This window comes from Geospiza fortis, unplaced genomic scaffold (genome assembly GCF_000277835.1).
Source record: "Geospiza fortis unplaced genomic scaffold, GeoFor_1.0 scaffold16, whole genome shotgun sequence".
Taxonomy (NCBI): domain Eukaryota; kingdom Metazoa; phylum Chordata; class Aves; order Passeriformes; family Thraupidae; genus Geospiza; species Geospiza fortis.
The window spans coordinates 7,404,420-7,432,094 of NW_005054302.1; the positions used below are offsets into that span (position 1 = coordinate 7,404,420).

General features: G+C 39.3%; 1 protein-coding gene across 1 annotated transcript in view; it reads left to right on the forward strand.

The window, feature by feature from the left end:
- Positions 1–3,069, forward strand: part of ANGPTL5 (angiopoietin like 5) — a 13,229-nt gene extending 10,160 nt beyond the window's left edge. The window contains exons 7-8 of the mRNA XM_005417724.2: positions 911–1,096; positions 2,171–3,069. Coding sequence (XP_005417781.1) covers positions 911–1,096; positions 2,171–2,490 — 506 coding nt within the window. The 3' untranslated portion in view covers positions 2,491–3,069. The remainder of the gene's footprint in view (positions 1–910; positions 1,097–2,170) is intronic.
- Positions 3,070–27,675: the final 24,606 nt, after the last annotated feature.

Here is a 27,675-nt window from a genome sequence, read left to right on the forward strand (position 1 = left end):
CTCTCACTCTCGGGACCTCTTGTCCCCCCCATACTTGTCTACCCCCTGGGGCCGGGGGGTCTCCAAAACTGAACCCTCTCAGTTCTGAGCCATCGCCTCCCCCCTGCATGCAGCCTCTGTGTCGCGAGGAAGCACGGTTCTGTCCATGGCTGTACCAAAAAGAGTCCAGCAACCAGCTACTCCATCATCTCTTTCCGGCCTCTTCTTTACTCTCCCAGCCTCACTCACTGCTCCGACTGTCATTCTCTTGCCCATTTCCTCTTTATCATCCACTCCATCTCCCCTCCGGGAAAGGTCCAAATGCTCTGTGAGGTCTTCATTGTCCAGAAAGGGGTTAACAAACTTCTGCACGCGGCCAGGCTCCTTCCCTGCTGCACTCCCCCCTTCCCCCTTCTTCTTCACAGGCTGATATCACTTCAAGGCCACAGGCTCATACCAGCTTTCTCTCTCTCATCTTCTAGCTGGGGGGGGCTGCCCAAATCTTCTCGGGGCCTCTCTCCCTCTGTCTCTCCTGGGGGGGCTGCCCAACACCTCCTGGTGTCCCCACCACCCTTCCATCCTGAGGGGTCAGGCCTACCTCTGCCGGGCCGCAGGTTTCTTCTCCCCCGCCCAGCTCGAAGCCGGGCAGGGGAGGCCTTGCCTCTTTGCTGGCCGGAAATCAAAGAGGGAGCCCAAGGGAGTGCTCTGCTTCTAACCCCTGTGTTCTCAGAGGCGCATCCACCCTCAGTGGCCAAGCCTGGTGTCAATTTAAAATCTGGACACCTATTGGCCTCTGGCCACTCCATTCCCAGAAAACCTGCTTCCTGTAAACCCACGACATTGGGTCAGGAAGGAAAGTAAAAAAACAGGAACAATCACTTTTTCTTTTACAGTTTCCATTTCTAGACTATATATTATATTTCTCTTCAAGGAGAATTTTGGCTTGGACTGAGGAAGATTTTTGACATCGTAAATCAAAAGGCCACTCATTTCAGTCTTTATGTGGATTTGGAATCAGAAAATGACAAGCATGCCTATGCATCATATAATGGATTTTGGATAGAGGATGAATCATGTTATTTTAAGATCCATTTGGGGCATTATTCAGGAAATGCTGGTAAGAACTTCTTCTTAGAAGTATTTAAAGGTAGTTGTTCCCTTTCTTAATATGAAAAAATGGATCCAAAAGAATAATAATTAACTTGAAATATTTTATTTCTAATGTGTTTTTCTCTGGTATATAATGAACATTTATGCAAATAATTTTTTAATTATATGGTGATCTGCTATGCCTGTAATTAAAAAAAAAAAGAAAATTGAATGGGATACATATATAAAATAAATAAGGGATTTTGTGGGTGTTAGTGTTTATTTACCTAATGGTTCAATTATTTAGATGCCCTTTATCCCATCACAGATGTTATTGGCAGTCTTCCTGATGATGCTTGGATAATTCAGAAGTGCCCAGATAGTCATGTACAAAGGATAGAGAAAGAAACTGAGTGGAACAAAGCTGTCCTACAGTGTGTAATAGTTTCTGGGTGATGCATAGACACAAATTAATTCCAGACCTCCCTTAATAGCATAAATACACTAAGCGTGCAAAGATTTGCATTAAGCGTTGCATCATGTCTTACTGCTTTTTTCTATGTTATGCAAGAATGGTCCTTATTATCAATGAAATAATTACTCTCTAATTGTGATAGTGCTTTACTCTGTATTTGTGAAAAAGACTATTTCTTCAGTAAGTTCTTTAGTAAGACAACAGAGACAGTAATAACTGACCTTTGTGTTTCAACAATTCCATCATGTTTCATGACTCACTCTGGGGCTTTGGGCATGCTACTGGAAAATCTGAAGTTACAACCGTTTTTGTTTACTTTTATCTCTTCTTCCTCTGTCTTTGAGGACAGAAGCCTTTACCTTCATAGCCAGCATGCATTGCTAAAAGCAAGGAAAATACGAAGACATTTTGTTGAATTTTAACTTCTTCCATATTTCTCAGTATTTTATTCTTTTTTCCCCTGCATCTTTAGCACTTTTGCAGCTCATTAGCTGGTGCTCTTAACTGCTTTTGAAGAATTCTACTTTTCTAATAAATTCAGAGGAAAAGTTTGCACACTGTGCATCAAGTAAGAAACATTTCTCCATAAATAACTTTTTTATTGTTCTGTTTATCTGTTGTACTTAGGCGATGCATTTAGAGGATATAGAAGAGAAGATAACCAAAATTCCATGCCTTTCAGCACTTTTGATGTTGATAATGATGGATGCAGGCCAATGTGCACTATTAAAGGACAGCCAGTAAAGAGCTGCAGTAACTTCAGTGATAACACCGGATGGTGGTTTAACAAGTGTGGCCTTGCAAATCTTAATGGTGTTCATCGCTACAGAGGTAGATTCCTTGCAACTGGCATTCACTGGGATACATGGACAATGAACAAAAAACCAGTCAAAATTAAATCAGTTTCAATGAAAATTCGGAGAACCAATTATCCATATTTCCATTAACATATGAAAATAGAAATATATCTTTCTTTGCACTTATGTGGAATGATGTATCACTACTATCATAAATACCTTTCATCTTCACTTGAACAGTTCAGTCTTAAAAGTTTGTTAGATATTTCTATAATATAGTTACTAATTTTTATTATGAAATGTCAGCATTTATAGTGTTCCAGCTTGAGAAAGATCCTAAGAAGACCTGAGTTTTCAGAAAAAGGATTAAGATGAGTGTTTGTCAGCTTTTATTCAACTGCCTCTTAAAAAATCTCAGAACCAGCAGAAAAAAATATAAAAAGAAGTGTAATGCTGACTTTTGAATGTGCCCTTTCTATGCTCTCCATATCTAAATTGGCAAGAAGTTTCAGCAAATTTTATTTAAAAAAGCATGTACCTGCCATTTTCATAGTAATATTTTGGAAAAATACTTAAGATTAAGTTAAATTTCCAGCATCAGCTTTTCTTTCTATATTCCTTATCAGACAAGATAACAATTGTTTCAATGTATAAATAAAGTTTTGTATACCATAAGGGCCTGATTTTTATACAAGTAAGGTTGATAGTGACATTCAAGAACTATGACCAATTTTTATATTTCATTTTCATAGTCAATGTGTTTCATAATATAATTTTGACTCTACCATTGTCTATTTCACAATTGACTACAAGTTAAAACTTTTTTTCAAAGAAAACTTATATCTTTTCATATAACCTGTGCAGTGTGAATTTTTGGATATATGGCCTGATCTTATGTTTTTCATTCTTAGTGGCTTTCACTTTGTGAATGATCATTTGGTAATGAATAAAACCAACTTAAGTTGTGTAAACACATTTAAAACTAAGGATTGTGAATTCTTTGAATTTCTGTCAGTAAAAATAGAAAGATATCAATAAAAATATGGATATTGTCAGTACAGTGTTTCTGGAACCTAGCATCAAATATGTAGCTAGGCATGGTATTTCTCACCTTTGCTTCAGTTTCAGCAGACCAGCTCTGTAATATCATGTGGAATGAAAATAGTTAAAAACTCCATGAATTTCCTCTTTGCTGTTTTTTATTTTAACCAAGCATAAATACAGTGAGCAGAAACCATCATCAATTCAGAACCACCACAATTTAGGACTTCTTCCCAAAGATTTATGTAACCATAGGAGAAAACAAAGCTTTTCATAGGGTATGTTACATGGTTAAGGGTGAGAAAAGATTCCTCTTTTGTTGTATATTTGGCTAGCCTTTAACAGTTGGACGTAAAAAGTTGCTAAAAACAGAGAAACTGAGGACTGTCCTTATGGGAAGGCTTACAGGAGAAGCATGGAAGGAAGTAGCTTGAGGAAAAATACCACAGGCCTTGCAGAGGCATTGTGAGAAAGGGTATAGTCCTGCTCTTAGGGGAGACTGAATTCTCTGAGCACAGTGGGAGTTTGTTTTTGTCAGACACTAGAGTATTTAAAATTAAAGGTGAAGAGGCTGTCTGCACACCCTCTTGAGCCTGCCCTCACACCAACCTTATCAGGAATGCAACTGCTTTGAACACCAGCCTGGACCCAGCAGACTTATAAAGGCAGATGCTTAAATGAAAGGGCTTCTGCACTAAGATTAACAAGCAGTGGAGCAGTGTTAATTCTGGCTGCAAGTCTGGATGTTGTCTCTGTATTAGGGCTCTTATGTCAGAAAGAATCCTCAGCTTGTGGCACAAGAATGCTACTGGAGAATGCCAGTGGGTAAATTTCATGGAAGTGCAGTGGCTTTAATGAAAGCCTCAAACTTTGTGGGTGTGGCCTCTGTTCTGACAACCAGATCTGAGCCTGTGAGCAGGAGTCTAAGTAGGTACTTTGGATATATATATAGCTATATTCTACTGACACCCTGAGGCTGCTTTTGGCTTAATTAGAATTCCTGCTTAAAAATGAAGGTAGCAAATTAAGATTGCAGACTTGTGCTGGCAGATATTTTCACAGTCAATTATGAGGTTTAATGTCGCTGTTGTGAGCATTGGCTAGATTAGCTGGCAACAACAAATCTTAAAGGAGATGGACCTGAAAAGATAATTAAAGAATAATTCTTGCAAATAGACATTGTTCTAAAATGTAGAGTATGCCTAGAAAATCAGAGTGCTAGAGATTAATTGGCAGCTTCCTGGTGCATATCTAAAATACAGCAATGAAAAGAGAACATTTTCCATGTGATGGATGGCTACTGTCTCCCAAGTAAGAAAAAAAAAGGGAAAACAAATCAATTTTTTAGTTAAACACAGAGAATTTTCAAGGACATTAAACTTTTCTGGGGCCTATGTTTCATATTTGCAGCTGGTGGCTCCCAACTGTTCATAAGATAGCATAAGATTTGCATGGCTATTTTTAGGACTGGTAATCAGTTGGTTATTTCCCAGATAGTCTTGTTTCAACTCTAATATAAGGGAACATGTAGGGTGTAGCTTATTAAGAGAAGCCAATTGAGTGTTTCAAATAAAGAGTACCTTGGTTTAACAGCACTTAATATCTACTCCAGGAATGATACTTCAAACTATAAGAAGTTGCCATTTAAAGACACATAATCTCTGATGCTACAAAACTGCACTTCTTTTGTTTTCTTTTTCCCGTAGTATGTCTTCAATTTGTAAATCTTGGTTTGGTGAACTCAAATTGTCTAGTTATTTGACCATTCTGGTCACAAGGAACCTTTCTGGTGACTTTAATTTTTGTTTTGCATGTCTCCCTCTGAAGTATGCCCTGTATTGTCCCATTCCCAAACCAGAAGCCAGCAGAGACAATCCCTCGGCATGGGATTTGTGGGATTTCTGTTGGTACAGCTGTATAGAGAATTTAAGTTATTTACAGAAGAGGTACTGGAAACCTGCACACCTATTTCCAGGCTGGGTATTGATCTGCCAGGTGTTCTGATCTATAAAGACAGGATGCACTTCATTTAGCAGCTCATTGTAAAATGAGTTAACATTGAGGAGAGAAAGGCATCTATGGCTTTCAGTGGACACAGGTTTTGCTGACATGTTCTATATTCATCAACCAGGAGTTCAGCTGTTACTTTACAACATGCTCTAATAAATATTTCTTATACAGAACAGTGGAAATGATACTGTACTATTCAGAATTGTACAAAGATATAATACAAGTATAGAAGGGAATGGTCCTTTAATTACAGAAAGCTTTTTTGCTCCATCATTTCAATTTTTAGCTGTGCATGTGTCTGTGTGTGTAGAAATTGCACATGAGCAGACAAACCCAGATATGTATTTCCAGTGCAATTCTCAGTGAGACAGAAGGCTGCTAATACCCATATCAAAGGGGCTCACAACCATATATTTCCCATGTGTTATCCTCCCATGCCTCAGCTTTTCCCCATCCTCATCTGATCCAACAGTTTTGGGTTTTGTGCTTGTGGCAGGCTGTCCTTGGCAGGGGGCTCACAGGCGAGGCTGTCTAACAAAAACAAGCCTTCAGAAGCAAAAACCAGGCCCAGCTTTGAGTCAAGATCAAGCTTTTGAGCTTGAGTAAAGCTTTGTTATAAAAACCTTTCACAACTGAGAGCGTTTTTCCAGGCCTCTCGTCCGCTGCCAGGGGCCTGAATCCCACGATGTTCCAAACCCGGCGCAGCCCGTCTGCTCGGGGCAGCCGCTAGGGGGCGCCAAAGCGCCGGGCGCGCCGCGCTCCCTTCCCTTCCCTTCCCTTCCCTTCCCTTCCCTTCCCTTCCCTTCCCTTCCCTTCCCTTCCCTTCCCTTCCCTTCCCTTCCCCTCTTTTTCTGAGTGTATTTTGCCCACAGTCTCCTCCAGCAGTGATGTCACGTTACCTCCCTGAACTGCAGCAGCCCAGGATGCACGGAGTGTCAGGACTCACAGCCTCTTCTGTGTTCTCTTTGCAACCCAGACCTGCAGTCACCGGTGTTTGCTTTCCATGAGAAAACCTTCAAGAGCCATGCCCATCAGGGTTTCCATGTGCGCTGGTTTTCATTATTCACTGTGTACAGTGCTGTGCGATGGTTTGGGGGGGATTTTATATTTAGCTCTAGGTAAGAGGGGCTCATGGCAATGAATCTTTACACAGAAAGGCTTGGTAAGGATAGTGAAAGTTTGCATGCTTTAAAAAAGGACTTGAATGGATTCATGGAAGATGAACCTCTAAGATCTAGTCCCCCCAATTAACCTGACATTGTCAGGTCCACCACTAAACCATGTCCCTAAGCACCACAACTACACATTTTTTTAACTCCTCCAGGGATGGTGATTCCACCAACTGTTCCAATGCTTGACCACCCTTTCAGTGAAGAAAATTTTTCTAATATCCAATCTAAACCTCACCTGGTGCTATTATGTTCACAGACATTGTCACTAGGTCAGGGAGCCCCTGCACCAGAGGTTTCTGGAGACTAAGTTCTGTTTTACCTCGATAGCTTCCGCAGGCATCTGCTCCAGGCTCCCATCAGGTATGAGGCTTGCTTAGACCGACCTCTTGATGAAAAATGTGTAATGGGAATATGTGGGGTGGGTAACCTTCTGCAAGTGCTTAGAGGTTGCATTTATAGAGATGGATGTAGGAAGCACTTCCTAGTCAAGGTGGGTTGGATAAGCTTTGGCTGTGGCTTAATGTCGCTGTGCTTAACTCCTCTTGTGCCTGGGTGCCTGTCAGACCCTTATTTCCCTGATGCACCTGACTTTTCATGAAGGAGTAATTCATAGCACTTCCTAGGTGGGTATTAGAGGACACTTTGACCAGGTGCTGGCCAGGACACTCATCAGATCAGGACTTCTGAGTTCACCATGTACCCACACTAAAGGCAGAGGGAGAAGATGTCAGTCTCTCTCTTGTTGTGCCTCTTTTCCCGGACCGTGTACAAAAACATAGGTTTGTGTCTCTCAACTGAAGCAGGGTTGGGGAAACTATGAGATATACAGGAAAATGAAGTCAATTCTTCCAGTTTCTCAGCTATTTTGTGATATTTAGCTGCAGACAAAAAAATGTCAAAATCCAATTAATTTTCTACAATGAACAGATGTAAAATAGAATTTTTTTCTTATTTTTTTTAGATTGCAAAATGAAATACACAAGTTATAAAACAGAACTCAAACACAGGCATACAAGTACAAAACTGAGCATTTAAAAAATAAGGTTTCCTATTTTGTGTCTCCTGCCTATGACAACAGATTCATTTTTGTATTTGCAGCTATTTATGCCTCATAATATTCAATAAAGTCCTGTATTGTTGCAAGGTTAAATATTTTTCAAACTTTTCTGGCATTCTGGTTTAATTCTGATCAAATCACATTGGCAATCCTCTAAAATGCCGAGTAATAAACAGAATTCAGCACGCTAGAGTACAAAAGTTCAGAAGTTCCTCACAATATAAAAGAATATTTTGTATAAAACCTTTTAGCTATTACAATTTTAATAGCTTCTTTCTTATCCAGAAATTACAATGAGAAAAAAAAGTACACTCTATTTTCTAGTGAAATATTTGACGGAATTCAGCTATGTGACTTTTCAGATTTTGCTTTATATTCTTTTCCTAATACCTTTTGAGATGCTCCAACTATTTTTCTGCACTTTCTTTCTGTCCTTTTAAATTAATAATTACAAGACATAAGCAAAAGTAACTCCTGCATTCTAATGGAAGTATATGACTGATTAGTGCTTATCATTCTAAAACTGCATTTCGTTTGTGTGTCCAGGTTTTGGTAGTGAGAGGTCTGCACTACGGGAGTGGCTACTGTGAGAAGCTGCTGGAAGCTTCCCCCATGTCCAATGGAGGCAATGGCAGCTGGCTCGAAGATGGACCCACTGCTGGCCACAGTCCAACCCATCAAAGGCAGTGTAGCACCTCTGGGATAATGTATTTGAGATGGCCAAAAACCCTGCTATTCTTGTTGAATATTAGTCAGATCCTGTGTAGAACTTGCACTTTTTTTTTTTTTTTTTTTTTGCTTGGGATGAACATCAGGCAAACTATCATCAGTTCTGTCAGACAACCTTCAGCCAGAGAGAGAAGTGAGAATATGTAAGCAGAGCAGCCCTGCGGACCCCCAGGTCAGTGCAGAAGGAGGGGCAGGAGGTGCTCCAGGTGCCAGAGCAGAGATTCCCTTGCAGCCCTTGGTGCAGCCCATGGTGAGGGAGCTGTGCCCTGCAGTGCTTGGAGGTGCATGAGAGCTGTAGCCTGTGGGAGACCCCACACTGGAGTGGGTGGATACCCAAAAGAGGTATTTTTCTGGAAGCTGAAGTCTCAGTTTAGGACCCACAATTAGTAAATCAAAGCAAAAGATTTTTAGCTGAAATATTTATTTCAATTGGATATATTGGGGTAAGGTGTTCCTTTGACTTGTATTTATAGATTGTGCTCCAGCTATGTTATAAAGTTCTCTATTGAATTGAATCAACTGTGATTAATCTGCTTCACAAAAGTAACTGTAAAATAATTTTAACCTAAAAGGCTGTATGCTTCTGTTCACTTTGAAAAATGTACATGACTAACTTTTATTTGGTGAGTTTGTCGATAATTTTATGAAGGATTACTTGGAGAAAGCCTTGGCTTAATTTATTTTCTGGGCTGTAATGAAACAAGATTTAAAATTATAGGAAAATTCCACAGTCAGTTTGGACACAATCAAACATAATTTTATTGAATAGTTGATGCTGTTCCTTGAAAAACCTCTGTCTTTTTCTACATCACTACTTACAGAGTTACTGAAGACAGTAATTGTAGGTATGGATTTACTAGCAGATGCAGTTAATGTCATAAACAGCAGGTATAGTCCAATTATTTACAAACTTGCTTTCTCAAATTACATCAGAAAGGAAGTGCTCAAGCTCCAGATTCAATATTTTTAGAAGCCACCCAGAAGCATGGGGTATATGCATCATGTAGCCAAATGTGTATGCACACGTATGCATCATTGAGCCAAATGTGCCTTTCCTGATTATAGTTAAGGGAAAAGACTCTTTGGAATAGGGACTCTGCCTGCATGGAATTTTCTAAGTTTATGAAGGAGGGATACATGAGTCTGGTTTAGGCGTGCTTAATGGTAGAGAGCCTTGCAATGCACTGAAGCATGTAATCTTAGATTAAGAAATGGCTTAAAAAGAGAGCCAAACTCTCTTGAGAGAAAACTTTCAAAACCCATTTTAAATGGGAGTAAAGTATGTTCTTCTGTAGTTTATGTTTATTACAGAATCAGGTCTGCTAGTCACATAAAAATGTGATTATTCTTGTTGCTGGATAGGCAGATCCCAGCTGATCCTTTTGGTCCATTTGTAAATTGTATAAGACTTTTTTGAAGAGGCTGATCTTTAGAAAATGTGAAGTTCCTTAGCTATAAAGTAAACACCAAAAATATTACAGAAGTTTTTGATGGCACCTCTATGAAATAGTGATCATTTGAGTCCTTTACAGGTGTGAGTATAGTGAGTTGATTAAATTCTTGAGGTAGAGGGATATTTCCTTGTTTCTGAATTTTCATACCTATGCAAGGATTTTTTTCAGGAATACTGAAAGCATTTTAAGGTGTTTGCTTGTTAAATGGCCCTCTGTACATGGTTCTTATAATATTAAAAATATTTTATTGCTGGTGAAGCATAAATAAATAACTTTAGTGGAGCTGATGAAGTTTTAGAAATTTTTCTGGCCAACTGTTTTCTATTGAAAAATACTAGGTTTAGAAGCTTCTGGAAGCTTATTTGCTCTATTGTTTTCTTTTAACTTGCTGATTTTTCATCTGTATTTTTCAGTTGCTCTTCAGAAGCTCAGGGTAATCAGAGGTCCGTGACCCCTGATGGGATCTAAAAATCCCCTTTTACATGCGGAGTGAAACCCCACAGGTGTTTGAAAGGTAGCAAAAGCACAGCAGCAGTGACCAAGTCCTGCAGCAGCCATTGTACTCCAAGGAATCAGCTGTAGTCCAGGAGCAATCAGCTGAGAGCTGAGACCAGATAAAAGCCCTGCTCTTCACAGATTCCCTCTGCTTGGTGCCAAGCAGCATCTCTCCATGTTCCTGTCCCCTGGCAGTCCTGGGCAGGGGGCTCAGGGAGCCAGCACTCCTCCCTGCCCTCCCAGCTCCTGCTGCAGTCATAGCTTCCCCCAACAGGATGGTCTCAAATGACCTTGCAATTGCTTTCCAAATTAATTTGATTCCATGTGCCTCCCACACCCATTTCCTGTGGACTGGGATTTGGGGAGGAAAGGATGACTGGGCAGAATTAGATTTGCTAGAGCTTGGCATGGAGATATCTGTAGGGGGGAAAGGAAGGAAAGCTGATGGCATTTGTTGATTTAGACAGGGCCAGGGAACCCTGCTTTCTGACCTACGTCATACACCCTTAAAATGTTTACATTGGCATGAAACTAAATGTGTTCACTAGACACCCGGCACATGCCTGTCCCTGGCTGAGCTCTCTTCATCTTTCTGCCTCCTCAGTGCTCTGACACATGCTGAAACCCTCTGATCCACACCAGGAAAATCATCTGCTGCTTTTACTTAGCTCTGCTTCTTGCCTTTGCTATTTTGTTAAGTCTTTCTAGCTGGTTTCTAGTCTCAGCCTGTCTATCAAAGCCGGTTCCTGTGAAAGAGAGAAGATGGAAATGCTGTCTGGGGAAACAAGTCACAGGTGAAACATGTACTTTTGTGCCAGTGAGATTTTCCTTACAAAGTTATTGTCCTGCTTGGTACTCAGGTACTCTGCTGTATCCTCTCAAAGTTACTAGTACAGAAATTGGCTAATTCTGTATAATGTCCACCTTAGGATTAACATCATGATGGTGAAATCATCTGCTCTGAGCTGATGATGAGCTCATTTGAGCAAATAGAAGCCATAACAGCACAAGGGACTTATTATTAACCTGGGAGTCCAAGGTGAGTCATGAAGGCAAGACAGTGAAATTTTAAGATGCTGGTATGGAGATGCAGAAAATTACCTAATGGAGAGGGGCTAGGAATCTGTTCTATGGGTTGACTGAAGACAGGTGAAAAGGACAAAATAAGGTGCAGAGGTATCAAGGAGAGGACTGAGCCAAAGGTAGAAGTGAAGAGAGGTGGAGGATGAAGCAGAACTGAAAACTAGACTACAGGCAGCACTGTCTTTGAGGAATTATGAAGGTGAGGTAAAGAAGCTTGAATCTGTTGCACAAATGGAAATTATGCCAGTGGATGCATAGAAAAATGCAGGAGATGCAATTTTTTTGGTAACTTTGGTTAGAGAGATGCAGGGTATTTTGATTTCTAAACCAAATTTTCACAGAACTTCAGAAAAGAGAGAATCCATTTGACTAGGCCATATGGCAGTGTCAGTTACATACGTACATACATGACGCTCTGAGTTAAATGATATCCTGTTATGCTTTTCTTACACAAACAGCTTACCACTTTGATATTATCGAGTCTGGGAAAATATTCCTCATTAGGTCTCATTTATCTTTGCATAAGTGGGAGAGTTTCCCACTGCTGTCATTTTCTCCTGAGGAATTATCCTCCTCTTCCACCAGTTTTATACCTACTGTGAATAACATTTTTGTGTGTTCATTCATTTAGTTGAACAATATCTGTCATCAAATCCCAGAACCCCCAGACAAAAGACCATGTGAACAGCAAATCTTGTTAATATTGGGAAGACTTCCCAACTAACACTGATTTGTCAAAATACCAGTGATAGTTTGAAGATACTTGTTCCTTATGTGAGTCATTCCTAATTCAAACAAATAAAGCACCATCAATGGAAGAATTAATGAAACTTAAGACAGCAGGTCCCTTAAGAAAAGAAGACAAAAAATGAAATTCAATTTTTATTGCATTTAAAATAAACTTAATATACAAGTACATGTAATTAATTTTTGTTTATAAAAGCACATTTAATAAAATATCATCTCAGGACAGTGTGTGTCATTAAATGAGAAAATTGTGAGGTTTATTTTTCACCTCACAATAGTTTGAGTATTATAATATTACAGGAAAAAGAAAAAAAAGAGAAATGCATGTATAACTGCCCTGAAAAGGAACAGGTTTGATGGGAAAAAAAAAAAAAAAGAAAAAAGACAAAAAAGAAGTACCACTTCATGTTTAGGAGCTCCAGCAGAGGAAGCCTTTGATATACTAATGCCAGTGTTATAGGACAGGAAAAGCAATGGTAACTTTTAATGCTAAAAGTAAAAGTGCAAAAATTTTTTGAAGTGTTCCTATATATGTATATATGACTATATATGTATATAGTTACACAAATCTCTATTTGGTTCTGCATACGTGTCTACGTAGATATTTTTATTAAATGATCAGAGTGGGAAAGATGTAGCACAAGTCACTTGAAAATACATGTGCATGACTAAATATTTCATGACAGCATATTCTCTTTCCAGATGCCGACTCATACAGTGGACCAGATGTGCTGACTCTGTTGCACTCATCACTGTTTTGTCTTATAGTAATTGATCAAGCTATGGCTTTGTCATTTATTCACTATACATCTCTCTGAAAATAAAGCTAATAATTTCCTCGTGCTTTCCATCACAATCATCATGTGAAATATAAGGCTTTCTAACATACTAATTTGGTTTCACCAAAATACTGTTAGAAACACTGTTTTTATCCTCATTTCACATCTTGGGGACTGAAACACAGAGATGTCTATCAAAGACTAAGCCTTTCCAATATAACACAGATGGAAATGCTTAGTGCTTCAGAAAAAAGAACCTGGGGCAGCTTATCCCAAAAATGGGAAACTATGCCCAGTATCCCAAAAATAAAAACCATGCAGTTCAGTTACAACTCATTAAAATCTTAATGTTAGTTGTGCATAATCCGATTGTCATTCAGAGGCAAGTACAGGAATAAATCAATGGCAATCACTGAGCTGAGCTGATCTGTGATCTTTACTTTTCCTCACTCAGAATCTACAGTGCCTGAGTCAAGCTCTTAGAGACGGGAGGGGCTCTTTCTGTGCATTCCTGGCCCAGTCTTGGCACCTGCTCCCTCCTGTGCTTTTAGAGAGGGAGTCTCGTCTCTGGAGTATATCTAGACCAGCCAGGAAGAAGGGTTGTTGAAGCTCGAGGGGAAAAGAGTGAGGACTTGAGTATTTCACATTCTCTCATGTGAGACCGACTGACAGTCACAGCTTGGAAACCCACCCCTGATTTGGGTACTTTAATTGTGCTTTGAACTGTAAATGACTAGCTCATACTTTGTGTTCTGAAAGGAACTGCTTTTTAGGGGCTGAAACAAGGGATTGGAGAGCTCCATAAAGGCTGACACAGACCAAATGCACAATTTCCACTAAGTGTATGATTAAATTTGATGATGTACCCAAAGGCAACATTTCATATTTCATTAGAGCTTCTATTTCAGCTGAACTTGGTCACCCAAGAGATTGCCCTGTTTTGAATATCTGCTGTGTATGGCAGGTATAATGGTAACAATTGTGATTCTCCACATGAGGCTGCTGTGGGTTTCTGTGCCTGGAAAAGCAGGTGATCACTATGCCCACACAGAAAATTCAGAAGTATGGTGCATCAGAATACAGAGACTAGACCAGACAAGTAGGAAGAGATTAGTAGGGTAAAATAAATAAAGTTCAAAGTTCTGGGAGAAATGAACAAAGTAAAATGAAGAAGAATAAGAGATTACAGTCAAACAATTTTCTGATAGATTACTTATTTATTCACACTGGACCCTGCTTCATTGAAGACAATTATTTGCCACAAAATTGTTGAACATCAAGGGTTTTTCTTCAGTAGATGAGAGGAGCACAAAGTCGTCTAAGCCAAGTTTTGCAGTGAGGCTAGGGCAGTGTCACAGCTCCCAGGCAAACACCAGTGATGAGTACAGTCATAAAATGAGCTGGTAGCTCATGGTAGCTGTAGAGGAAAGAGGCTTCCTTTAAAATTTCACCAATATAAGCTGTTCTTTGTAAGGAGAGACAGAATCTCAGCAAAACATACAGCTGTTGATAGGGATGTAGGTAAGGAATGCAGAAGGTGGATTGAATTAAAACTCAATCTGAGTAGATTATGTAATCTGCTCCAGCCTCATGATAACAATGTGTAACACAGATGGACTGCAAATCCACTGTATTCAGTCAAGGAACGATGCTACTGACTGGTTGCTTTAATAATGTTCAAGAAAGTCTAGCTCATTGTGTCTGGAACCTGCAAAAGGATCCACCTGTGCAGGTCCTTAATCCTGTTTATAGCTGTAAATTGATGCAGGGATGAAATATTTACCCTTTCCAATCTCAGTGTAGGATCAAGCTCTTTTATCATCAGACCAACTCCAGTTCCTGTAGCCACTAATAAGCATCATTAAATATCTATGAAACCTCTCAGAACACTGTGGGACACATCCAGAGACCATAGATCTCCAGATTCTTATGGCTGCAAGTTACTTAGGGCCTCACATCATTACTACTGTCAACAGGAGCACAGAGAGTTACCAGATTCATGATGATTAACTCTGTGGGGACCTTGGCATTCCAGTAGCTTTGTGAACAAGTTGCTATGTGATATGATTGTTGTAGCAGAATAGGGCAACCTAGGTGATACTCAGTGAGGACAAACAATATTTAACTCCTGGCTGCATCCCTTGTGATTTATTTCATTCAACCTTGCAACTTTTCTTATAAGAAGAGTATTGATAAACATTCATGTAGACCTGAATTTGCTGCTTGGTCAGCTGAATTGGCCCAACTGAAAATGAAATACCAATTCCTTATGTGAGAATCTAAGCTGGTGTTTGAACAAACAGAGTACCAGCTCCCCAGTAAATATATCAGTAGCATATTTATACCAATAAGATGTTTAATGAGACAGCTCTAAGTAAAATTAATGTTACATATCCAGCTTTTGCCCTGCCTAAAAATGTGCTTTGAACCACGTGGAGGTAACCTCTGAGGATATACTACGCTGGATACATGTCCTACTATAATGGTTTTGTAACATACAATGGTTTTGGTAACATGGAAATCCACAGGGCATGATTCTGAACTTTATTGCATTTACAGCCATTTAAGTCCATAGTTATTAGTTTTATTGTCGCAGTTTTCCTATACTGTGAATAATAAAAGACAATCAATAATATTTATGGGATCCTGGCCTTTGCTTACTTAATCTTACTGTGAAAGGAGATTTAAAAAATTGTCCTTTTAAATATTAAGAAAATTGAGAAGAAAGATTAAGTCCTGGTGTTCTTTTAATGTTACTGGCTAAGTTGCCAAAGATTTACAAAAGATTTACTGGACCTCCTGAAGTTGTAGGATTTGATTACTAGTAATGTCTTCAGAACTTTTTTGTGCTCTAATAAAATTGAATTTTCTTTCCATCAGTAGCCATTGAGCTTGCTCAAATGTTTTCTTGCTTTTTACTTTTACAAGCTCATCTTCATCAGATTCATGTGCTAAATACTTCTCTTTGAGTAATTCTGATGATCTCACACTTCTATAAATTTTGCTTAACCTATCAACAATATTGGATTGTTGGATCCTATTTCATCATAATGATGAAAAAGCTGCACTTACAAACTTGGTCAGTGCCTTAATGAGGCCCTATTTCTTGCTGAGTAGTCCCTAAATATACTGAATTAGTATTTCAGAGCATTATTCTTTGCTTTCCCTTCCTTACAAAAGCAGCACTAGTGCAATTTTATGAAGACTGATTATCAGTAAACTGGGTAATTTCTAACTCTGTTTAATAATGTCTACTCTTATTTGCAGTTAATTACTTTATGTTTTATTTATGCTTTCTCCTGTTTTCACTCAGAACACTAGCATACATGAGGCTGGAAGCAACACAAAAATAGTTGTTCTTAACAGATATCTTTGATTCCTTCTGAGTAATTGTTGGATGGTTGTTCACTTTTTAGGGAAAAAATGCTCCAGAAGGAAAGGAAGTCCTAATTTTATTTATATCCACATATTTTATTCCCTGAGACTGTATTACCAGTGAGTTCAAACTGAGTAAACTGTTCTGTAACACTTTTCAGCTCTTGAAAATAGAAATATTTTTAAATATGTACTATATATATATATATATATATATATGTATGTGTGCAAATACAGAAAGCTAAACTATACAGATATGGTATAACAAGGGGAAATGGCTTCAAGTTTGCTAGAGGAGGTTCAGGTTGGATATTACGAAAAATTATTCCTTGAAAGAGTGGTTAAGCATTGTTACCAGCTGCCAAGGGAAGTGATCGAGTCACTATCCCAGGTAATTTTCAAAAACTTAATAGACATAAAACTTCACAATATGGTATAGTGGACAGAGTGGTATTCAGTTGAAGGTTAGACTTGATGATCTTGGAGGTCCCTTCCAACCTTAGTGATACTAGGAATTCTGTAAGTTGATAGCAAGATTTCCATCAAAACCAGAAAAATACTGGTGTTACTACAACAAACATATTAGCACTTGGGTCCTAATATTATTTTTTATGAATTGGGTTTTTTCCTTTCTCATGGAAGGGTGGGAGATTTTAATGCAGAAGAACAAAACAGTGAATCAAAGTTAGTGTTTACACTGGGAATATGAATTTTGTCTTATAGGTATTTATATGTCCCCTCTCACTAAGTAGCATCTGAATGCCTTGCAGGTTTTTGTATGTTTTCACTACACACAGCACATTTTTCCTTTTTTTTTTTTTTTCTGGTGACAGCATCTGTCCCTTGCTGGCGCATCAGTGTACCTTAACTGCAGCTGAACTTAGGACAATCATTTAATCATTTCATATCTGACTGAAGGACTCGCTTTCTGATCCCTCTTGCTCTTGCAGGTACAATGGTCCTCTGCAGCATTGCTGAACATGTGCCTGTCACATTTTCCCATCACTCTTTACCTCTACTCAAACTTTTGCCCAGTGTCTGATAACAATGGGTGCATGAGGGGGCTGGTTTGCCTGGCCACTTCTATCTTTTTAAAACAACCTCTATTTTTGTAATTCCAGCATAGTCTGAGCAATGGCAAATCAGGGCAGAGATCACAGCGCTGAATTCACTACTGAGAAGAAAATTTCATAGAAGTTAATAACTGTTGAAAGGTGCTGGTGGCACCATTTGTCTCCACAGCACAGACCTAGAGATAGGAATGTGGTTGACCGCTTCTGTGATTTTTCTCTTTTTGTCATTACTTTCAGCATATAAACTGAGAGAAGCTGATCCTGATTTTACAGCAGTGTCACATAATTGATTTCAAAGACATTGATGTAAGGTTGGTGTGATTGACTGGCACATTGGGATCCTGCTTTCAATCTGTTTGGTAATGCTGTAGGCAGACACTAGCACAGAAACAATTATTAATTTTATGCATAAAGGAAGGAAATCATAAAAAATATATATCACTTTTCAATTGGAATCAAAAAGAAAAAGAAAGAAAACCTTGCTGTATAGTACCCACAGATCTTGAGCTCTAATAGCTAACAGAGAGTGTATATATAAATCTGATCTTAGATTTTGCCATATTGGAATAACAGCATGAAACTACACATTTTACATCACAATAAAAATATTTTTTATTGTAATTTGTTAAAATGACTCATTTTGTTTTGTATTAATGCTAAATTGGAACTTTTTGCCCCAGGATTTCATATTGCATGAGTAGATGGTCCTCACTAGATATGCATCTTTTCTCATTGAAATAAAATGAGCTTGTGTCACCCACTACAAGCTATTTAAGGAGTTTCTCAGCATTTAAGGCCACTGGAATTCAAACAGGAAATGTTGCATGTTGTGGGAAAAGATTCTTGTGTAAATGTTTGAACAGTATTGACATACTGTAAAAGTCCACTGCAGGCAATTAGAACTAGAAATAAATCCTCAGTGTACATGTGCAGCAATGATAAAAATCTAGTTCTGTTAAGATAACCAAGATCACACTGAAGCTCATGAGGATGTGTGCTAACTCCTGCTATGATTTATTCACATTCCTCATTAGGTCGTTGTGTAGGACAATATTCTGATGAAGTCCTGAGTCACTCCAAGGAACATCTGGCCTTGCTACTGCTTACCCTTCAATCCTTTGAAAAAATGCCAAGTCTGAAATAGCTGGAATGGAAAGAGGAAGGAAAGAATCACGGGATCGGAGTCTGCTATAACAAAGGAGAGGAAGCTTAGCTCCCAGGTCTGGCAGATAGGAACTCCCTAGAGAAAGGTGGGATCCTGGTTTTCATCTTTTCTCTTAGCGCTGACTCTCCAAGGAAAATGTCTCAATGGATTTAGGAGAAAGGATGGCTCCAAGGAGTTTTAATCCGCACAGAGTTCTGCATTTGGTCCCTACTCTGTTTTCAGTGTCCAGGATTTTTGCATGGCTCTCAGTAGCACGGTGAGCCAGCTTGTTTCAGTGATCCCTTTTGCAGAACTGCTCTGCCAAACAGCTATCTCAGCTCAGCTAATGGGGCTGCAAGCTGTGGCTGGGGGAGGGAAGATCTGGGGGACAAATATCTTCAGATGAGTCACGATCAGCAGAACCTCTTGACCAAGTGATCAGAGCCCAACAGATTCTGTTCCTTATCACTCTTCCTTGGGTAGATTCAGTTCTCATTACTCTTCCTTTTGGTGCAGAAAGATTACTTTTCCTGTGTTGGAGCTATTGCCAGGCTCCAGCTCAAGCTGAGGATGTTGCCTTTGCTAACAGGGTTCACCTAAGCGCTGAGAGCCTCTGTGCTGCTGACACAACTGGTTAGGAGGTAGGGAGAAATTACCAGTGAGTTCAAACTGAGTAAACTGTTCTGTAACACTTTTCAGCTCTTGAAAATAGAAATATTTTTAAATATGTACTATATATATATATATATATATATGTATGTATGTATGTATGTATGTATGTATGTATGTAAATTAAGTGATGATTAGTACTAGAGGTATTTCTCTTGGGAAACAGAAGCAGCTGTTTTCACACAAAGCAGGAGATAACAGACACAGTCCTGGACCAAGCTCAGTGAAAGTCACTCACTGCCATTCCCTGGATATCTCACACAAACTGATCTCACAGTGTGGGCTGATGACATGAACCTGGTATAGTGGCAGAGTGGTATTCAGTTGAAGGTTAGACTTGATGATCTTGGAGGTCCCTTCCAACCTTAGTGATACTAGGAATTCTGTAAGTTGATAGCAAGATTTCCATCAAAACCAGAAAAATACTGGTGTTACTACAACAAACATATTAGCACTTGGGTCCTAATATTATTTTTTATGAATTGGGTTTTTTCCTTTCTCATGGAAGGGTGGGAGATTTTAATGCAGAAGAACAAAACAGTGAATCAAAGTTAGTGTTTACACTGGGAATATGAATTTTGTCTTATAGGTATTTATATGTCCCCTCTCACTAAGTAGCATCTGAATGCCTTGCAGGTTTTTGTATGTTTTCACTACACACAGCACATTTTTCCTTTTTTTTTTTTTTTTCTGGTGACAGCATCTGTCCCTTGCTGGCGCATCAGTGTACCTTAACTGCAGCTGAACTTAGGACAATCATTTAATCATTTCATATCTGACTGAAGGACTCACTTTCTGATCCCTCTTGCTCTTGCAGGTACAATGGTCCTCTGCAGCATTGCTGAACATGTGCCTGTCACATTTTCCCATCACTCTTTACCTCTACTCAAACTTTTGCCCAGTGTCTGATAACAATGGGTGCATGAGGGGGCTGGTTTGCCTGGCCACTTCTATCTTTTTAAAACAACCTCTATTTTTGTAATTCCAGCATAGTCTGAGCAATGGCAAATCAGGGCAGAGATCACAGCGCTGAATTCACTACTGAGAAGAAAATTTCATAGAAGTTAATAACTGTTGAAAGGTGCTGGTGGCACCATTTGTCTCCACAGCACAGACCTAGAGATAGGAATGTGGTTGACCGCTTCTGTGATTTTTCTCTTTTTGTCATTACTTTCAGCATATAAACTGAGAGAAGCTGATCCTGATTTTACAGCAGTGTCACATAATTGATTTCAAAGACATTGATGTAAGGTTGGTGTGATTGACTGGCACATTGGGATCCTGCTTTCAATCTGTTTGGTAATGCTGTAGGCAGACACTAGCACAGAAACAATTATTAATTTTATGCATAAAGGAAGGAAATCATAAAAAATATATATCACTTTTCAATTGGAATCAAAAAGAAAAAGAAAGAAAACCTTGCTGTATAGTACCCACAGATCTTGAGCTCTAATAGCTAACAGAGAGTGTATATATAAATCTGATCTTAGATTTTGCCATATTGGAATAACAGCATGAAACTACACATTTTACATCACAATAAAAATATTTTTTATTGTAATTTGTTAAAATGACTAATTTTGTTTTGTATTAATGCTAAATTGGAACTTTTTGCCCCAGGATTTCATATTGCATGAGTAGATGGTCCTCACTAGATATGCATCTTTTCTCATTGAAATAAAATGAGCTTGTGTCACCCACTACAAGCTATTTAAGGAGTTTCTCAGCATTTAAGGCCACTGGAATTCAAACAGGAAATGTTGCATGTTGTGGGAAAAGATTCTTGTGTAAATGTTTGAACAGTATTGACATACTGTAAAAGTCCACTGCAGGCAATTAGAACTAGAAATAAATCCTCAGTGTACATGTGCAGCAATGATAAAAATCTAGTTCTGTTAAGATAACCAAGATCACACTGAAGCTCATGAGGATGTGTGCTAACTCCTGCTATGATTTATTCACATTCCTCATTAGGTCGTTGTGTAGGACAATATTCTGATGAAGTCCTGAGTCACTCCAAGGAACATCTGGCCTTGCTACTGCTTACCCTTCAATCCTTTGAAAAAATGCCAAGTCTGAAATAGCTGGAATGGAAAGAGGAAGGAAAGAATCACGGGATCGGAGTCTGCTATAACAAAGGAGAGGAAGCTTAGCTCCCAGGTCTGGCAGATAGGAACTCCCTAGAGAAAGGTGGGATCCTGGTTTTCATCTTTTCTCTTAGCGCTGACTCTCCAAGGAAAATGTCTCAATGGATTTAGGAGAAAGGATGGCTCCAAGGAGTTTTAATCCGCACAGAGTTCTGCATTTGGTCCCTACTCTGTTTTCAGTGTCCAGGATTTTTGCATGGCTCTCAGTAGCACGGTGAGCCAGCTTGTTTCAGTGATCCCTTTTGCAGAACTGCTCTGCCAAACAGCTATCTCAGCTCAGCTAATGGGGCTGCAAGCTGTGGCTGGGGGAGGGAAGATCTGGGGGACAAATATCTTCAGATGAGTCACGATCAGCAGAACCTCTTGACCAAGTGATCAGAGCCCAACAGATTCTGTTCCTTATCACTCTTCCTTGGGTAGATTCAGTTCTCATTACTCTTCCTTTTGGTGCAGAAAGATTACTTTTCCTGTGTTGGAGCTATTGCCAGGCTCCAGCTCAAGCTGAGGATGTTGCCTTTGCTAACAGGGTTCACCTAAGCGCTGAGAGCCTCTGTGCTGCTGACACAACTGGTTAGGAGGTAGGGAGAAAGACTTCAGCATCACCTTCAAGATCAGAGGTCCAGGGCTTTATACACCCTGTTGGGATGAGCCAAACTACACCAAGTCCCAGTAGAAAAGGTGCTGAGAGGTGTTAGATCATGTTTTGTGGCCAGAGCTGCTCCTCTGCAACCCCTTTTCCACAGCACTCTGCACAGTGGTGCAGGTTGCACATCTCTGATGAGGCCTGTGGTGGCCCAATTGCTTGGACATCCTCCTGCCACTTTTCTTGAGAATAAGAAGTAAATTTGTTATTACCTCTGCTCAGTTCTTGCTGTCAGACTTGTAGTTTCATGCTCCTTCAGCATGCTGGGATAAAGATGACCCTGTTTATACAGTTAAAAATCCATCAAGCAAATGCTGAAATATCTCAACCTCAGGTGCAGAAATTTTGATTTTTTTGTCATTCCGCTGGAGTAACCTGGCTTTGTCTCCAGCTCAGCTTTGTAGCTCTACATTCAGGTAAAGCAGTTATTGAGGGAACAAGCTGAGATTATCTATTTTCATTCTTCAGAAAACCCTTTTCTCCCTTTTCTCTCTTTCTTTAACCCTGTACTCCCTGGCTTGTTCAACCATAAGTTCCTTTCAAAACCAGCTATTTAAAAACAATTGTACACTTTCAATTTCCACTGATTATCCTTTTGATTCTTAAGTCTTCAATTTTTTTTTTCTTCCTGTACCTAACATACGAATTCAAGTCAGAGTTTGACTGTTTGGCTTGGTTATTAGCTATCTGTCATCTTATCACTCTGCCATCAAATCTATCCAGACTTGAGAACATATTTTGAGGGAAAGAATGGCCAAAGATATGGAAGTAAACAAAAAATAGGTTAAATTGCTACATTGTACCTCATTAGTCCAGTGTCTTTATTTCAAAAGAGTAACTCTTAACTACATAAGTGATGCTTTACATGCTTCACATCACTGGTGGAATTTCTTGCCTAAGTAGGGATTCAGTAACTTAATTTAGAGTTGCTTTTTGTCAGTTTAATTAGTTCTGTACATTTTCAGCATTACACAGAAAGCCTTAAATACCCTTTCAGATACACAGAGGCAGTCCAAGAGTGCAAACACAGTGTTTAATTTAGTGTGCATTTTCCTACAAGTGAAGTTTATGGAAAAACTTTATCCTGCATCCCTGCCTGCTCTCCCCAGTACATTACAGCAAAAAAACCCCACCACAATGGCTCTTGTAACTTGCCTGGGTCACTGGGGTGAGAAAGGATGAGAATTATTTATCACTCCATCTTTAGTCAGTGAGATATGTATCAGTTCCATTCCTCTGGAACAGGGATTAAATCCTAGTGGAAAAATTTTAAGCTCATGGTCGCACAGTCCTTAAGCTAGCAAACAATGAGCAAGCACAGTAGCATCCACTGTCATCACTACTCACGACCTGGGAAGACCATAAAATGGCTTTAATGGTTTCTTCTCCAGGAAATCCTAGTGCTTCAAAGCAAATTGTTGTTATTTGATAATAACAAGAGGTAAGTATGTTTAAAAACAATTTGGATTTGTGCAAAAAAAAGAAATTGCATCAGCACAAACAGCAACTGTTTCACACTATCTAACATGACCTCCCCTCCCTGGACCATGGGTCTGCTGGAATCATCTGCTGACTGAAGCCCATTTTCCTATTACTTTGGATAATGTCAGCAAGGCTGCTGAGAAATTGTACTTCACAAACATCTCCCTTTCTTCTCCAGCTAATGGGCACAAGTGTTTAATTTTGAACTTATAACGAGGTGTTTTGCTGCAGAAACACCCACTGAGACCACAGAAATCTGCAGGATAGAACCTGCTGGTTTTCCATGTTTCAACCTTGACAGTGAAGAAGCCCAAGCACAGACCTTTGGTACTTGTAAGGCAGCAACAGGCTAGGAAGGATTTAATTAGTATGAGCTTACTTTGAACTCAGAAGTAAACACACTAATACAGCATAACTGGAACAAATCTATGAAGACTTTTGTACACAGTGTTCCAGTACAAATAATATTGTTGTTGCCAGCAGCAGGACATGAGCCTCATGATGTACCTTATGCTAAAAGTGCCTTATGCAAACAACACAAGCTCCAGTCAGGGCTTGTACCAACTTACTCTGTGAGCTTCCTGTGTGAACCGGAGCTTGGTATCAGTGATTCCCTGTGAGGATGTGAAGCTGAAGCATGAGATAGAAGTGAAAACCTTGAATGTATGGGTGCAGGTTGAAAATTGAGATCCAAGAACTATGACCAACTTGCTGATGGTCACCTGTTCTCCAGGAGCTGGTGCTGCTCTGAAACAAGAAGGTGCAATCAGGCAAGAAAGGAAAACAGCCATGTGATGTGGTAAGATACCTGCTACAGCCTGGAAAATAACCCCAGCTAAGCATCACCCACCTGTAATTCAGGAACCCAGGTAAAGAGCTCAGAACCATCCAGAGACTGAAAACACCTATGAAAGGAGATCTCAGATTTGCAATTGATGGCAGGGGACAAAAGGCCTGAGTTAGGTCCAGCTTCTCTTGTCAAAGAGCTCTCATTCATTGCCCACGCTGGGTAAAAAAGACCATTTGGGGCCATAGCCACCAGTACAGGCTATGTGGCTTGAGTTTCAATGTGTTTTATTTCAAAGTTTGATTTATCAGTCTCCCATCCCAGCAATCTCTAATTTGTAGGTATATACATTTATTCAGTATAAACAATAGGCAAAAAATGAAGATGCATTTTGGCAAAAAATTGTTGTCTCTGTACTTTTTGTTGGAAGCGCTAAAAATTCCTTATGATAATCTTAAGCCATTCAAAGTTAGACAAGTCTGATGAGCTGTCATGTCCTCTGAAAACATCAACCAAACTACTTCTGCCATAATTGATCAGCATCAGGTATTAATTGAAAAGGGTCTGTAGTAAAAGTGAACTTCACCTTACCTCTGCTATATAGTAAATGCTCCCTGAGAACACCAAACCTATAGCTGGATCTTGACTGATCAGTCCTGCTGTCCTTCTTCTTCACCCTCTGTGTTTTGACTTTGTAGCTCGGGTGTTCTGCTCTCTGTGTTTCTTTCTAGAGAAGAGCTACTGTACAATTCTAAAAAATATTTTTATTTTAAGGTTCCTAAGAAGCCAAAGTTATCTAATTAACTGAGCACTTGCTTCCAGTTGACAGCCAACAGCTGAAAAATGCAGAAGAGTGAGTACTGTATCCTCTCTGGAAGTTAATTTAGTTCATTTGATGGTGCAGCAGGAAAGTAAAAGCTGATTTTCCAGCGGACTGAGTCATCAGAGAAGGATTTAATTTCCAAATGCTAATAACAGGTGATGTACTTTGCTGGTGATTACTGCTTGGAAACTGGCTTTCAAAGTGAAGGTGATACAGGGAAGAGGAAAAAATAGGACACAGCATATTGTTTCAAGCGCTCATTACCTGCATGGTGATGTTCAACACAAAAAGATTTTGAGAACAACTGAGCTGATTTTTTTTTGCTGATATCATCGTGCTTCTGCCAAATGGACTATGCCTGGCCTATAAGGATTTCATCCCTGTTTCTCAGCACATGAGGTCAAGTAATCACTGTGGCTCACTGGTGTGGCAAACTGATAAAATACACTGGGTCACTTTGACAAGTGCAAATCTAAAAGACAAAATCAACTTGGCTTTGGGAAACTTTTGTGAGCTGATTGTTACCTGCCTTCTGCCCCCCACATGCAGATAATTCTGTGCTGCTGGACTCTGAATTAATTTTACACTCAGTACCAAGGCTCTCTCCAGTGCAGGAGAGTGGGAGACCTTTGACTGCACTCACGCTAGCACCTTAATTTAGGTTAGGAGTACTTCAGAAGCGAACCCAATCTTAGCACACTTAACTGTCTGTTGGGTCAAATTGTCCCACAGCACACAGACTCAATACTTTCTGAAGAAGCTGAATCTGGTAGATATGCCTCAAGATCCCCTCCAATGCCCTCTGCCTTCCAAGGGGTGTTAAATTCCCAGGGACAGGCCAGCTCCAGTCTAAAGTTAAACCTCTCACTGTGCATCCACTGTGCACATTGAGTCCTTGGATCCAACCCACTTCCATTGCACTGCTTTTCAGGATCCAGTGCCTGCAGCAACCCCAGTCCCCATGCCCCCCAGGGAGAGGACTCCAAGCAGACACAGCAGGGAGGGCAGGAGCAGCATTCAGCTGTGCTCAGCCTGAGACCTTCTGATGCTTGAGAACAGCAGGACAAGACCTCCTCTGGAAATAAGTGCCCACATATTTTTCTTTAAAAACAAGAGAAAGGGTCAGTCTTCATAAAAGAAAGGAAAACAAAAACTGGGTGAACTTTGCTGATACTGTTTTTCTTCAGCAGCTAGAAGGTTAGAAAATCTGCTGGTCTTTCAGAAGGTTTTTAAGGTGGGAAGAGGAGATTTTCTGGTTTGTATTTCAAAGTCAGGTCTCTTGTGTGTGCTTCTGTTCAAACTCCATGGACAGACCACTAACTTTCCAGCGTGCCTTCATCACATGTTCTTTTTTTGTCTCTGCTGAATCATGCAGTAGAAATCTTGGACAATATTAAACATATTATAATTAGTAATTCTACATGTTCAATTATTACACAAAATCATTCTATACACTTACTACTAACTTAGGAATTTGCAATGCCCTTTCTTGAATATGTACTTAGGGACACATTTATTTTGGTAAAAGCCTGAAAATATAGTTTGAATAGAAGTGTGATCATTATAACAATATAAATTGCTTCTGAAAGCTAATTATTCTACAGTAACCAATTTACAGGGTTTTTTGAAATTTCTGAAGGATTTGACTAGATGGGCTGTTTACAGTTTCAAGACAAGAAGAAGCCATTGTGCAAGCTATAAAATCTTAAAAACAGCGATAAGCCTGTGTGCTACAACCTCCTCAATATTTTTCTGACCCATTTTTCTTCTCAGACACTGAACATGTCAATCAGACAATTGAAGACAACAGATTTACAAATCTCTTATATTCCTCTAGCTGGAAAGTGGATAGAACATAATTCTCTCCTCTTTTTGTCTGAAAAATAGCAAAACTCCTTCCCCCAATAGGTTCTATAACAGAATTCAAAAGCCAGAGCTGAGTTTCTTATATAAATTTATTCAGAAATTTCATTATACGGAAGAAAATCCCAACACAGTGACATGACAACTGAATCCAATGCCTTTTACAGTTCATATGTAGAAGCAGAAGTAGAAGTTGTCCAAACCAAAAAATGCGATTTATTCCAATGTGATTTATATAAAGTTTAAATAGACTTACCTTAAAGTTTTGGACCAAATTTGTTTTAAGCTAGTTTCAACTCATTCCCTACCAGTCAGTGTAACACTGGTAAAGCCTTAAGTTAACTTGAACTTAAATTCAGATGTGAAACTTCAGATAAGGTAAACTAAAACAAGATACTTGTTAATAAGAACATTAACAGACCTAAAACACAGAGTTTTTCACTAAGCTGGTGTTGACTACAGCCATCTGTTCTAATTTCAAATGCCATAATATTGTTAAAGTACCTTTAAACTATTTACTGTGATTTAGAAAGTGTTTGATAAAACCATTTGACGTAACTTGTTACAACATGACTTGGAAGAAGGTCAGAGTTTGACCTTGCTTGTAGTAGTGAATTAAATGTCTCCCCAGAAACTGATGGTCACATTTACAGAAATGGAAATGAAAGCAAATCAGATCCATTAAGTGCACACTTGCAAATTATCTGTTACACAAAAGTGTATGAAAAGAAAATCAAGGTCCTGCTGTTAGTAGAGTAATTG